Source organism: Leiobunum rupestre, chromosome 4 (assembly GCF_980474605.1).
Source record: "Leiobunum rupestre chromosome 4, qqLeiRupe1.1.hap1, whole genome shotgun sequence".
Classification (NCBI taxonomy): Eukaryota; Metazoa; Arthropoda; class Arachnida; order Opiliones; family Sclerosomatidae; genus Leiobunum; species Leiobunum rupestre.
In genome coordinates, this window is record NC_143387.1 from 34,104,601 (window position 1) to 34,119,429 (window position 14,829).

A 14,829-nucleotide genomic window follows, 5' to 3' on the forward strand; every position below is an offset into this window, starting at 1 on the left:
ATCTCATTTGAAATTCGTTATTTCAAGGCGGGCGGAATGTTCGGTTGTACACATCGTAATTTTGTATAGTACATGTACCTATATTCGTTTTCAAATGTTTATATAGCGCACGCGCGCGTGAAAGTGAGTTTTTGGTTGCTGTTAAAAAAGGTGTTATTTTGCGCGTGTAAAAATAAATTAACGGCCAGTTCTGTTTTGAAATAAGAGGAAAAAGGTTTACCGGTTTTTATGTCGGAAAAGTTCGCGTCTTTTATTTCGCTGTTCACGACACCTACAGTTCTTTAAAATTACTGAAAAGTTATTTTATCATATTACCATATGTAACATAATCACTCATAAGTATGCCATAAAAGCATTTTCGTTAATGAAACCTTGTTTACGGGATATGACGTAAATTACGTCACTTACAATTCCGTGACGAAATACGCGTCATCACCTTTACTTATGGGAAACGGAAGTTAGTGAGAATCCCTCGCGCGTTTCTGGCTTTGCCCATGTCAAGTTTAGCTCGTGCCTCGCGATCACGTGATTTCATTTCCATGGTAACCTTTTCAATAGCGCAAGGATTAAATGCATTTTTGGGTCCGCTCAATATATGTTCCGCGTGAAACAAGGTCTCATTGAATTTTTTCAATGGAAATATTATACAGAGGCATACTTATGAGTAATTATGTTACATATGATATTACCTATCGAGGGATCTCGAAATTAAGTTTACACGTTTAATTATATGTTACGGTATAAAAGCAGGTAAGTTTTCCTATAATTTTACTTTTTTATCCCCTTTTTGATGACCTTTTTAACATTTTCATCTTATTTAGTATATACCTTATAACGTAGAGGTAGCGTCGCGCGAGATCTTAATTTTGAGATTGTAAAATTAAGCAACAGAATAAATTGTAGAACTACCGAAATAATATAAATTTCTTAACAAAATCAACGTAAAGGTGTAAATTACAGCCCAGAAAACCTGATTTTTAGGCTAATTATCATTTTATCATCTCAATTTGAGTGTTTAAGAGTAAATATAAATTTCTCTTGCTCAATGTATTCGCGACCGAAAACTATTGCTACGCCCCCTGTGGTTCGTCATTGAAACCTAGATAGGTAGCGGCATAAGTGTATAATACTCTTACATAAGGGTGACACTTCCTATTCTTCACATGCAAAAGCTATTCACAAGACAGACTGCATTCCGGGTTTCCTCACCGTTTTGCATCCGCTTGCTAACGCGTCACACGTAGCCTTTGACAGCACCTCGCTAGGGGGAAATTTTCTAATAATAATAATAATAATAATAATAATCAGCTAGGCTAATACCCAAGGCACCACCTTAGGCCTAAGTCATCAAGCGACTTGTGATGACGTCACTCCGTTACTAGCTCTCAGTAAAATATTCCCCAAACTTATAGAACAATATTATAGACTTATGGTAGCGTTTAAAGCAGACGCCATTAGTTTTTCCTCATCGTTATTCGTTAATAATAAAATTTTTGCATCGTTTGCTTATATTTTGATAAGTTTATTTAAGAAAAAACTTTCTGGTGACTTTTTAATTTGTTTGTAGCAGACGCTAGATCGGAGAAGCTAGCGCCGTTATGCCACCAAGACTCGTTTCGGTCGCGAATTATTAGGCTAAACGCTCATCTCTAAGATACGCTCACTTTCAGACACCCCGCTCTTCTGATAATATAAAGAAAATTAAGTTTGTGAGCATCTAAATATAGAGGCAGCTTTGCTCTACTCTTCTCAATTGTTTGAAATTTGTAGCTCATTCTGGGGCTCCAAACGCCCCGCACTAAGGTTTTGGACAAATGATGTCATCGCGGGTCGTTCTAAACTTCTAACTGAAATTTTCAAGGGGTGGCTACTGGTGAAGAGCAAGGCGCTAGGCCCCATAGTTTTGCGCTCAGGTAGCGTGCGTTTCGTTGTTGTTCATTGGCAAATAAATATTAAATTTTTTTTTAATATACAGCTGCACTCTAAGAGTCTAAGTGAAGTGGTAATTGTCCTATACCTGAAAATAACTTCCATCTCATTGAGTTATTGCAGATTTTTTATCGTTAAGATATTGGGGAATTTTTAACATTAAAGAGGGGAAAAAAGAATTTTGAAAAGAGGAATTAAAACTTTCCAAAGTGGAAGCACTGTAATTAACGCGCGTAAAGAAAGTGGTTGTGGGTTTTTCATTATTCTCTTTAAACCAAGCTTAAACAAAAATAAAATTTCATTATGGCGCATGATATATCGAAGAAGTGGCGTTCAGAAGATATCAAATCTGAAGAAAATTTAGAGTTTTCTAGTTTGTTGCTGTCTGAAAAGGTATTAACAGGATTAAATAGCTCCGGATTCCTAAAGCCTTCACCCATACAGTTACAAGCAATTCCTTTGGGCCGCTGTGGTTTGGGTAACAATTCATTTCTATAATTTGTTTTTAATGTCAAGTCTTCATGATGCTGATGGTTTTAGATATGGTAGTTCAAGCCAAATCAGGTACTGGTAAAACATGCGTATTTTCTGTTATTGCCTTGGAAGGTCTGCTCACAGATTCGAAAGCAACCCAGGTAATGTAGCTCCAATTAGATTCCATTCAATATGTATATTATAATTGTTGAATATATAAAATATAGGTTTTGATACTCGCACCTACGAGAGAAATAGCTTACCAAATAAGAGATGTGATTACTAGTATTGGATCCTCATTTTCTAACCTTAAATGCAATACTTTCATTGGAGGATTATCATTGAATGATGACAAGACCAATCTAAAAAATTGCCAAATTGCAATTGGCACTCCAGGAAGAATTAAACATTTAATCGAACTTGGAGCATTGAAAACCAATTCCATTAGACTGTTTGTTATGGATGAAGCTGATAAATTATTAGATCAAAGTTTTATTGATTCTATCAAGTGAATATTCTTTTCTCTAAATTCTAACAATATGCTTTATTTTGAATTATGTAATATTTAAACTTTTAGTTGGATATATAAAAAACTGCCTAAAAGTAAGCAAATGCTAGCGCTAAGCGCTACGTATCCAGAAGAACTTGCTAATCTTTTAAAAAACTACATGAGGAACCCTTTTATGGTGAGGTTGAATGCTGATCACCCAGCTTTAATAGGTAAGTTTTTTCAATATCTCTCTCTGAGATATGTATCCATCTTTGCATACTGCCAATGTTATTCGCTTGAAACATACCTTTCAAAAAGGCCCGCTTTATTTTCAATATACATTTCCATAGTACAGGAAAATACATATGTAGTGATTTTTTATCGGGAAAATAGGAAAATATAGTTCATGTATAAGAAAATATCACTTTGTATTGTAAAATACACAGTATAATTTTCAAAAGTGATTTTGTGTACTCTGTTTTACAGTAAATTTGCCCACATTGTAACTGGCTTAGAGTTTGCAGAGATACAAATTACAATTTAAAACCTATATGGATATCTTGTAACATATATTACATAAGCTGTAAATATTTCAGGAATTAAACAGTTCTATAAGACAACTACTTTCCATCAGCTTTCTCATGTTGCATTTCAAAGAAAAATTGATGAACTGTTGGAGCTACTCAAACAAATTCATTTTTCACAGTGCCTGGTTTTTACTAATGCTCAAACTAGGTAAAACAATCGTAAACAATTTGGGTAGACAAATGGGCTAGAACATCTGAAATTATAAAGGCTGTCGAAAAGTGGCGTAATTATTTAAACAAACTGTCTAATAATATTTGAAATTTTCTTAAAGGGCAGAGAGTTTATGTGAAACTTTAATTAAAAATGGTTGGCCAGCTGCCTACATATCGGGCGCCCAAGATCAAACTAAGCGTTTGTCAGCAATGACACAATTAAAAGATTTTCAGTGTAGGATTCTTGTGTCAACTGATTTGGTACTAAAATGCATAATCATTAAGAAATACAAATGTTATAAATAATCTGGGTGTTCTATAGACTAGCAGAGGCATCGATGCTGAAAATGTTAATTTAATTTTAAACATGGATGTGCCAAGAGATCTAGAAACTTACTTACATCGTATAGGCAGAGCTGGTCGTTTTGGTAGTCAAGGTATAGCGATCACCCTAGTTACCAAAGGAAAAGATGTTGAAGCCCTAGGGGACATTGCTTCTAAAGCAAGATTAGATATTATGTCATTACCAAGTTAGTTGCAATTTTTCTTTTCGATTCATTATTTTTTTTTGTAAAATCTTAACATTACCTTTAGGAGAACTTCCTGATGATTTATGGTCTTACATCGGTGAATCTATGCAATCCTTAACTGATGAACTAAAAAATGACATTTCCAACAATAAGAATGAATCAAAAACAAAAATGTCATCTTGGCATATGCCGAAGCCAAACTCAATTCAGCTTGTCAATGATGATTTTGATTGGTTGAATGAGGATGATTATGTAGAACCATTTCCAACTCTGAATGAAATAATGTCGGATTTTCAATCATTTGATTTGTCTTCTAAAAATTTGGAGAAAGACCCTGAAACTGATGATGATTCGGAGCCATTGCCCAATTCCTGTGCCTCTAAAGCAAAATGTCTTAAGTATTTAGAAGAGAATAAGCTCAACTTTTGGGATGCTGTTCTTAAAAATTATAACAAAAATGTTAATCAACCAGTGGCTGATCAGCGTAGTGAATCTTCTCAATTAAGTGCTACCACTATGGATAATATCACTGAAAAAACCACATTACTTAATAAAATTAACCCTGTCCCAGATTTAATAGTTGAAATAACAGCGTCGAAAAGGAGACTTTTAGAATTTTACCAGAATAAATCGCAAGATTTTAATTGTGAAGAACAGGAGCTTGCTAACCCTAGGAGTGAATTGCAACAAAGGGATAGAATAGAATCTACTGATGGTGAAAGCTCAACTGAATCAAAATTAGTTTCCGAGGTAGAATATACAATATCTTCAGGATCTAACAGCTCACCTGATGATAATCTTAAGACTACAACGGATGACAGTTCATCCGAAGATGAATATTACCCAAATCAGAGCCTACCTTCAGAACTGCCAAATTCTTTATATAGGTTCCCCAACATGACAAATTCTAGCATACAGAGAGCTTATCACAATTATTCAGAATACATGAAGCAGATGATGGAATGGCATAAGCAACAAAAAGAATAAAAGGGCAATGACTAATTTCTTGAAGCAGTTAATGTTTCTTATCAGGATTGTCATTTAATTCTAAAATTAAATTAAGTCATTGATTTTGAATTTGTAGCATTTTAATGGTAAAAAAAGTCAATTCTCCAATAAAGAGAAATGAATTTTTTTTTATCTTTTCTAGTAACAAAATGACATTTATTTACAAACACCGTCAAAATATCGTCGGTTAGAAAATACATAAACTCCTTTTACAATCAGGTACCAGATGAAAAAAAGTCAAACATAGTATAATTGGAAACAACTAAATACTTTAAATAAACTATAATTATTTATGTGAAACATAAGTCTCAATAAAAAATTCAATCCGTGATTTTATATTTAAAAAGAAAGTTCAATATTTAAACAAAATGTAATTTTAGAAAAGGTTAAAAGAATTCAAATTAGAAGTGAATTTCACCTGGAACCTTATCTACTTATACCCTTTATAATATATACAATGATCTGAGAATCTTGATTTCTCTTTATGTGAACTAGAGCCATTTCTTTACCCCCTTACAACAACTCAAACATAGTTGAATCCAGAAAAATAGACTATTTTCAACTGGAGCGGCACAACGTGCAGGTGGTCCACCCTATTTTTAAAGTTATTGCCGAGTATATCTGGACATTTTATTCCAAAGGCGTTTTTCCTTTCACAGCGACTTGAAAACAGTTAACTTTATACCAATTTGGGTGTCTGACATTTAACTCAAAAACTGTTTTTCGTTGTTGATTATAGTCAAGCCCCTATTTTTAATTTTATAATTGTTTGATAAACAAAACATGAGTGAAATATCATGTAGTGTATTTTTATACCTCATAGTTTAAAACTACTATAGGGAAAATTGATATACCCAACTAATTTAGGAAACTGGTGACTATTAAGTATATAATTTAGATAAGTATGTTTAATGGCGGTATGGCTAACACACAACTGACACAAAGGAAAAAATTTGTTTAGGCATATGTATTGGTTTAGCAGTCACGCTAACTATTATGTTTTAGCAAATGTCAAGTTCTCTACGCAAAGAAGATATTTTACAAGCCTTTTATGGTTTACATTTAAATTTTGATTCTCAAAAAACAAAATGAATAACCTAATAAGTTTTGATTAAACAGGACTAAAATACTGAAGGACTAGATACTGTGTTGCAAAATGGTACAAAACCATGCCCTTTAGTTACCATTAATTTCTAGGTACCCATAATCATAATGAAAATCACCACCCACTTCAAAGTATATCTCAAACTGAACTGTTAAAATTAACTTATAACTAAATGCTAATTCATATATTAATTAAGTACCAAAAATCACAAGCTGAAATCTCCCCATTGCCCTATGCCATAGAAAAACAGCACCACAAAAGCTTTTCTTTATGCGCATAAATTTCAACTTCATAAAACTGAAGAAAAATTTTAAATGTTGATTCTACTTAAAATTAGAATTTTAATAATTTTTCAAAAAAAAGGATATAATTTGGGGGTATAATTTTGTTTTATATGATTATGAAATTCTGTTTAAGCTGTGTGTAGAAGACGCGTAACTTTCTGCGCATGAATCACTGAGACTGATATGATCGCAATCTTGTGAGTTTAGGGTTGTTGATGAAAAACTATTGTGGGGAGAACTCCTGCAACTGTATAGTTTCGACTCATCCAATGACAAACGATTGTAATATTTGTCCGAAACATTTAACCCACTACCCCCTAAGTCCAAAGCTTCCAAATAATTGTCTCGCCCATCTACTGTTCGACTACTTTCCTGACGGATTTTCTCACAAATACCACTAGCACATGCTCCTTTCAACGCTTCAGGATCACAAGTATCAACATCACTTGGTGATGTTGATAATTCATCCAAAAAATCAAAACAAGCTACAGCTTCTTGTTCTTTTTCACCAAATCGGTAATAGAAATCATGCCGATCAATTATTGAAGCTCTGAGACGAGGAAAAACACTGATAACAGCATCTGGATCGGTAACTGCATAAAGATTCAAACATTAGTTTAAGTAATATTTCATTGTAGTTAAAAAGTTACACACCCCGCTTCTTATGTCTCCTAAATCGATGTAGAGCATGCATTCGTTCATGCTTCTTATGCTCGATAACTTTAACCTTCTCTTCCTCTGGTTCATTTTCCTCTACAACTTTTTCCATAAGAGATGGAACTACAACTTGAACTTCTTCGCAATCATCACTATCAGTTCCTCCACTGCTACTGCTACTGGCCATCATGGAATCTAACAAATTTGCTCTAGCCTTAGGATCGCTCAAATCTACATCCGTCTCAAAATGCACCCAAGATGTTCCACATCCCTCCTTGTTTCGTCTCCTCTTCAAATTTTTATCTCTTTTTTTAACTTCTTTATTTTCAATTAAGCTCTCACTGTTGCTGTTTTCTTCCTTTGTGGAGACTCTGTCTAAAGATAGTTTAGAAGTATGCCTTTTAGGTGTTTCCTTAGAGGATTTTCTTTGACTTCTGTCTCTACTATCATCTTTTGCTGGTGTCTCTTTAGATGGTTCAGTTTCACCACTCACATTACGACCAGTTGGTTTGGGTACTTTTTTCTCAACAACTTTCTTAGATGGTGATTTTCGCTGGGCACTACTTGATCGAGAGTTTTGTGGAATAACTTTTGAAGAATGTCTAGAGCTGTCTCTGCTGGAGTGTTTAGGAGATAGACGCATATTATCAGAACCCTGAGTTTCTTCCGAATATGACCGCTGAATTCTATTACGTTCAATATGACGTTTTGAACGTTCTTCATTGTTTGCGCTAGAGGAGCGATGACGGGAATGTTTGGATGAAACATCATTTGTTTCCTTGGGCTTGACTATCATTTTTGTACTAACTGGAATTTTAGTTTTATCAGATTTCCTTTTTTCTGAGACAGTTTTAATCATTGGTATTCCACTAGGTAGAGACATTTTTCGATCTTTACCACGAGACGCATCTTTTGGACAATTTGGCTTGGAATCTTTGAGATCGTCTACCTCTGGTAAATCTATTACAGGAGCAGAGTTTGATTCTTTTTTTTTCCTAAATGTAGCCGATGAAAGGGGTTTTCTTTTAATTGGAGTAGATTCCTGGCTTTCAGCCTTAGTTTGGGCATTTTCTTCATTCTTGGCAGCAACTTCATTGAGCAATAATCTCTGCTTGTATTGAATATGCTCCAAACAACCACATTCTGACAAGCTACGACTTGAAGCGGCTAAACTACGAGTTGAATCAGTGGAACACAGTCTGTAAAAATCTCTGTTGAATTCACAAACTTCCGCTTGTAGCCCTTCCTCGCAGACTGCACAAAGATTATGACCATCTTCACCACAACGACACGAATTTTCCAATACTGACTGATTTTTCCCCATGGTATCACTATTTTGCGGAAGACTATCTGTGGGTGGATTAGGATGATGTTGAATTTCCTCAACTATCTCAGAATTCACAGCAATTGGTTCTTGTTTTTCTTCAATAGGACTAACCCTGGGAGCTCTGATTAACGATTCGTTGGATGTAGGATTTGGTAAAGTAACAGGTTGCTGTGTGCTCTTACGAATTTCCTTATCATTTTTAGACCAAAGAGGGGTGTTCCAAAAATCATCGCGGAACTCATCTTCAGTGTTTTCTTGTATCTTCTCCAACTTCTGTGTGCTAGATTTTTCAGATGAAGATGGATTGTCAAATGAGCGTGTCCAACGATCTCTATCCCATTGAGTAACTTGAGCTTGACTCAAATCCTCAGATGATAGCTGGAAACTCCAATTTCCAATTTCTTCTTCATCATAAGTGAATCCTAATTTTTGTGAAAGCTCACTCGATCCCTTCTGAAGCCACTGTTCCACTAGATTATTGTGTTCGAGAAGGTCATTATCACTTTCACTGCTGATATCTCTCTCCTATCAACACAATAAAAAATAATATATTACAGTTTCAGCAGCGAAAGACATAGTAAGATAATCTGTACCTGTGAACATTTTAAACTTGTAGCACCAAGTTCATCATCATCTTCAACACTAATAACATCTCCTGAGCTGGAAGTATGGACTGTGCTCAAAGACAAGCTGGGACTGGGTTGATGTTCTATTGAAAGACATGCTCCCCAAGGCTAAAACAAAAAGGAAATACACCTCACTGTATCAATATTAAAGAACAAACATTTAAGAAAAATGTTATCTATTATAAGAAAGCATAAATTTGTTGATAGCATAAGTTCGAAGTTTATTCTGTATCTCAATAACATAAATTGTATAATCATTCATGCATATACAGCTATAATTGTTATATCAAACTAAGATACGTTAGACAATTTTTTACCCGGCTATCCCACCTGACGTGGCAGCCTTGAAATAGATATACTATTATATGAACACATGTGCCAACCCTAACATCTGAATACATCACAAAGCTTATAACATAGCATAATTTAGTAATTAAAAAAATTACCTTTACTCTGATTCTCTTCATGTCATTTTCTGTCATCGTTCTTATATCATGCAACAAAATGGGTTCAGAAACTGGACTAAGATCAGCAGCTGACGCATGCCTTTCCAAGGGCAATAAATTAAGCCTCAATGGAGGACATCGTGTGCCAAGTGAGTCTGATCTCATTCCTAAAGGCTGATCAAATGTCTTTTTTATGACCAAGTGTGAGTCAGAAAATGCTCGAAGTAAATGTCCCAAAGCTTCGCCTCGAGTTGCAAATTCTAAGCCATGTTTAGTTCCTCTTGATCGACAATACCGACAAACAACTGAGTAAATGTCAGAAGCATCGTACCAAGGGAACGTTTTAGAGGTTGGAATTGAGGATGTCAATGGTAATGGTGAATGAGATCCGTTTTGATCATAACGTATAAAACTGCTACTTGATTCACAATCTCCATCACATGAATTTCCATCTTGGCAACTAAAAGAGCATTTCCTCGTATTCTCACATTCCACTGAGTTCAATGAACCCTCACTGGCAAATTCAGCCTGAAAATACGCTTCTGGTTCAGTAAATGTAGCTTTTTCCGCAGTTTCAATTTTACACTCTGAATTGTTTCGCGTGTGGGTTGATGTGGAGCATGAGCGATTGCCATCGGATGGTCTAAAACCTCGAGGAGTAAGCAGAGTTAATATTTTGTCATAGGACGGATCTAGGCTGGAACGGTGAATGGATTTCTCATCTTTCTTTACGTTATCACCTTCTGGTAAACCAAAATCAGGGGGTTCACTGAACGATGAGATGCGATGATTCTGTGGTGAATCTCCCAAACCACTGTCCAACTGGCCAAGGCCATCTTCAACAGCTAATGGGTTTTCTTCTTCTTTGACACTTTGTGATTTAACTTCACGTCGAATTAGAGAATTATCCAACTCTCTTTCAAAGCCAGATGACGGTGAACTCTCTTCTTCAACAGTATCTTGAGCATTAACCAAAGTGTTAACGTGAGAAAACCTTTGTAAGCTTAATCCACTGTCAGAAGACGATGCCATGATACCTTCATGATAATCTTGAACAGCCACTGGATGAGCAATTAAGCTTGAATTTGTGATAATAAGTTGTGTTTCTTGAGGTAAAAGGCTTGTAGGAGGAGAGGAAGGCATTCCAGTCAGCTGAGAATTAGGCACATTAGAGCTCTGATCATTACTTTCACACTGCACATCACTTGACATGGTGGAATAGCCTTCATCTTTACCATGCTCACTTATGCCAGCTGATAATGGACTATCACTTACGTGCTTTCTAGGCAAATCTGATGGATCATCCAGAGCACTTGGCGGGGGTAGTGTGGGAGAAGAAACATTTAACATCAATGTGTTTTTAACTACAGGGCTTCCATTACAGATAACAGTATCACTGGAAGAAGTCATTTGGTTAAAACTGGAAGTTTTTCTGACGACCGTATTTGTAAACTCCTTATCTTGACAACTAGAGTCTTTCAAATTCGGCGAATCACTGGAGTAAGGCCCATTATCGCATTGTTTATCTGAATTCGCTGCATCTTCTATAGGAAAAGCGGGTAAATCTAGTTCCTCATACATGTTTCCGGATTTATTTACAATGTGAGATTTTCTCTCCAAAGACTGATAACCAAAATTGCTAGATGGATCACCCATTATATGAGGAACAATGTTTAGCGTTGTTGGTCGAGTTGGAGGATAAATAAGTGTTGAAGGCATAACTTGTGCCCCGTTGTGTTCACACTGGTTCTCGTATACACTTAACGAAGGTGCTGGTGGTGGTGGGAAAACTACGGAAGGGCAATTATCTAGTTCTAAGGACCTATTTGAAGAATTAGGAGCGGGAAAACTGAGATGAAATCGAGAAGAAGTAGCTGTTGTTAAAGAAAAATTGTCAAGAGGTGCCATTTCCTCACTAGGAGTATCCATTGAGTCTAAATCACCAATTTCAGACGAGGCGCGTAATACACTCCAAGTTCTTCTACTATTCCCACGTTCTCTCAAAAAAGCTTGCTTCCAATCTTCTTTATTAACTTCATCACTACGTCCCGATGTTTCTAATGGGCCAATTGACAGCCTCGGATTAGATCCCTCATCTTTGCTATTTTTGCTGAGACAATTCATTTCCGCCTTCTGAAGCAATTCTGACCATATTGTACAGGATTGAGATTTATCCGTCAGTAGCGAGCTTGAAGAAAATATCGCAACTGCCGGCCGATTTACTGACTGATCCAGCAGCCATTTTGGAGGTGAACTCATTTTCTGATGATCATGAGAGTTGTGCTATAACAGGACAAAATTTTAAATAAATATTCATTTAATTTTAATAATGAAAGAAAATATCCTACATAGACACCGCTTCCAGAGCTATGAAGAGAATAATCACTACAAAGGCTTGCCAAAGACTCTGTACTATCTTCAGACTGGCTAGTATTAGGGGAATCGCGAACTTCGTGGGATTCAAGTCTGGATTCTTGGGGATTGAAAGGGAGGACTATCTCGCTGCTGTCTCGTAGCCGCGAAGGCCATAAATCAACTTCAGTGGCACCCTGAATAGGCTTGACAAAGTGTGTTTTGAAAATACGGCTTAGAGACTGATTTTGCTGTTCTAGCTCTTGAACTCTCAATTGAAGTTTCCCACACTCTTCCCTTAAATTCTTTAAAATAAAAAAAAAATTACAAATTTACTCTTAAGCAATAATGAACTATGAACGAACCTTTTGGGCTAATAGGGCTTGAACTACTTGATTTGCTACATCGTCCAAGCAATGCTCGTACTGTAACCTCTGCTGTTCATTCTCTAGGCTGAGAGTGGCATTCTCCTGTTCCAAAAGTCTCACTCTCTCAAGAAGTACTCTGCTAAGCGAGCGATCTTGTTCTTCCTGACGATCAGATTTCTATTTGAATAACAAATAAAAATAAGCACTTGTTTAAACAGAATGGGCAACAGAAACTTTAGGACGCGGGAGTACTATTGATCTAGTAAAATCAGGTCATCAGGCTGGCCCTGGTCTCAAAGCACCTTATGAGCTAGCTTTTCCCGACACTCAAGTTAACATAGCACATTCTAAATATTAGGGTATTGAAATAATAGTGATACTGTACCGAAAACTCAACACTCTTCAGTTCATTCAGGAGCATGAAATTTTCTTTCTCCAGAGAGGCTATATACGTTTGATATTTCCTCATCTTGCTCTGTAAAACCATTTTCAATTAATTTTCAGATTTAATCAATTAATGATTACGAATTACCTCATAAGTGAGAGCGAGGGAAGATTTTTCATGCTTAAGTTGATCAATACGAGTTTTAAACTGAATCATATCACGGACCATTTCTTCCATCCTAATGATAAAAAAAGAGATTTTGTTAGGTTTCTGAATTATCACAAAATATGCAAATTTAACTTATATGATCATAAAAATATCTAGGGATGTAATTATTCTTACTACTTTAAGCTAAAATATTCCGCAAAACCTTTAAAATACACCACCTCCGCGAAACCTATATAAATTACCCTGACACCTATGCTAATGTAAATGACCATAAGATATGAGAATATTTGACTCATTTTCTACACATGCAATCATTTAAAAAAAAAATGACAACTCACTTTCGAAAGTCTTCTTGCAGAGTGGCTAACCTGGCTTTGCAACATTCGTTTTCAAGGCGAACTTCTCGCAATCTCACCTCCGCTTCCGCCCTTAACATCTTCTCCTGCTCCAGCTCTTGCCTCAAGCCTTCCCTCTGGAAAAAAATAAATACTTATAAGATTAGGGAACGTAGAGGTGTTTGTTACTTAGGCAAATTGCATATTAGACCATTAAAATTCAAATATAAATCCAGAAACACCTGCTAATTAATCTACTTGAGACAGAAATTGTGCAGGTGTGTATAAAACACCTGACCCATTTAATGGCACTATAAAATTTACCGCAATTTATCGCGTTACCTTTGTTGTAGGCCTACGTGAGGACACACAAAGAAAGTTACCAAATTTACGTAAAGGTGTCAATTTCAACATGATGGAAAAACTTCCAAGTTTGGAGAAGCATACTTTTCAACACTTAAAACATTTTAGGCCTCTCCTCGTATCAAATTCCAGCATCGCGTATTCGCGTTTAAAATAGTTTTCTCAAAACGCGACTACCTTTTCGGCGTTACCTATTTCAGGACATTAGCGGGGTTTTTACTGAGGGAGAGCGTTAGGTGGCCTCGAGAGGACTGACAAGTTAGATTGTCGGGGGGAAGTGCGCAACATTTTCCGGCGACGAGGCTATTGACGCGGCGTAGAGTCCCAGCTGATGCGTATCGTTGGCAGCGGGCCAACAGAGGGGAGAGGGGCAAACACCCATTTGTAAACGGAAAGAATCTTTAACGCAGAAAAGTCCAAAAACAAACTATAAATCAGACTTCTACTTCTTTTCGGATTACGCAATTTAGAAGGATTTCAATCCCCGATAAAACTTCCTAGCTTTGACAGAAACGAATTTTCATCTCTGATAAAAACGCATTTACGTAAGGACGAAGAAAGTGACCCACTTTGAAATGCATTTCGACAAAATTACACAAAACACGCTACGGTAAAGAATCGAGGTTTATATAGAAACTTTAGATCGGATCGCTGATAACATTCGTGTAGAGTTGAAAAAATGTTTAAAACAGGGTGTCTCAATAAGAATACCGTAGTTTTGAAGAAGCTGCGAGGAGAAAATTATACATTCTGCGCACGACCTAGGACCCTAGTCTGCTGCCCAATATACCATAACATAACACGTTACGAAGTACCGCTAACTTTGATTATTAGAGTCAGTTCCTAGTTTTAACGTCCCAAATTTAACACTAAATCAAATTGATTGAATTCCGATAAAATACCAGTTTAAATGACTTAAATATGACAGTTTAAATGGATATTCCAGTTTCCAAAAATTCATCGAACAATTCTGAAATTATACGAATCACGGTCACCTACCTAGCTGGACTGTTCAAAAAATTCATTGTTACCATGAATAAAATTAACTAGAAGTGACGGATACTTTTAATCAGCCTGAATACTAGCCACGGCTCGAAAGCTTGATGTAAATTTTAAAATAAACTAGGCCTACGCTTTTAAAACCACGAAGTATCCGCCACTTTTAGTCAATTTTATTTATCAGAAATTTATAATAAACACCTTTATAATGAACTTCTGCAGTTGTAAGTTGAGAATTTTGAC

At 36.0% G+C, this 14,829-nt stretch overlaps 2 protein-coding genes across 8 annotated transcripts in view; one reads left to right on the forward strand and one right to left on the reverse strand.

The window, feature by feature from the left end:
* The first annotated feature begins 2,155 nt into the window (after positions 1-2,155).
* Positions 2,156-5,213, forward strand: LOC149947506 (putative ATP-dependent RNA helicase DDX20). Its single transcript, XM_090172112.1, has 8 exons — positions 2,156-2,407; positions 2,470-2,564; positions 2,631-2,911; positions 2,981-3,123; positions 3,490-3,628; positions 3,753-3,894; positions 3,956-4,163; positions 4,228-5,213. Exons 1-8 carry the CDS (start codon positions 2,233-2,235, stop codon positions 5,148-5,150), a joined length of 2,106 nt encoding a protein of 701 aa, XP_090028238.1. The 5' UTR covers positions 2,156-2,232; the 3' UTR covers positions 5,151-5,213.
* A 97-nt stretch (positions 5,214-5,310) lies between these two features.
* Positions 5,311-14,829, reverse strand: part of LOC149947507 (uncharacterized) — a 111,272-nt gene continuing 101,753 nt past the window's right edge. For 3 of the 7 annotated variants that reach the window (XM_090172105.1, XM_090172106.1, XM_090172104.1), the window contains 9 exons: positions 13,228-13,361; positions 12,869-12,959; positions 12,722-12,811; positions 12,334-12,513; positions 11,965-12,273; positions 9,617-11,899; positions 9,138-9,278; positions 7,215-9,069; positions 5,311-7,153 (listed from right to left, as the gene is read on the reverse strand). In XM_090172105.1, the coding sequence (XP_090028231.1) occupies positions 6,675-7,153; positions 7,215-9,069; positions 9,138-9,278; positions 9,617-11,899; positions 11,965-12,273; positions 12,334-12,513; positions 12,722-12,811; positions 12,869-12,959; positions 13,228-13,361 (5,562 nt within the window). In that variant the 3' untranslated portion in view covers positions 5,311-6,674. Of the gene's footprint in view, positions 7,154-7,214; positions 9,070-9,137; positions 9,279-9,616; positions 11,900-11,964; positions 12,274-12,333; positions 12,514-12,721; positions 12,812-12,868; positions 12,960-13,227; positions 13,362-13,566; positions 13,871-14,829 lie in introns of those variants that run through there. The other 4 variants (XM_090172111.1, XM_090172109.1, XM_090172107.1 and 1 more) reach the window with 4 other exon arrangements.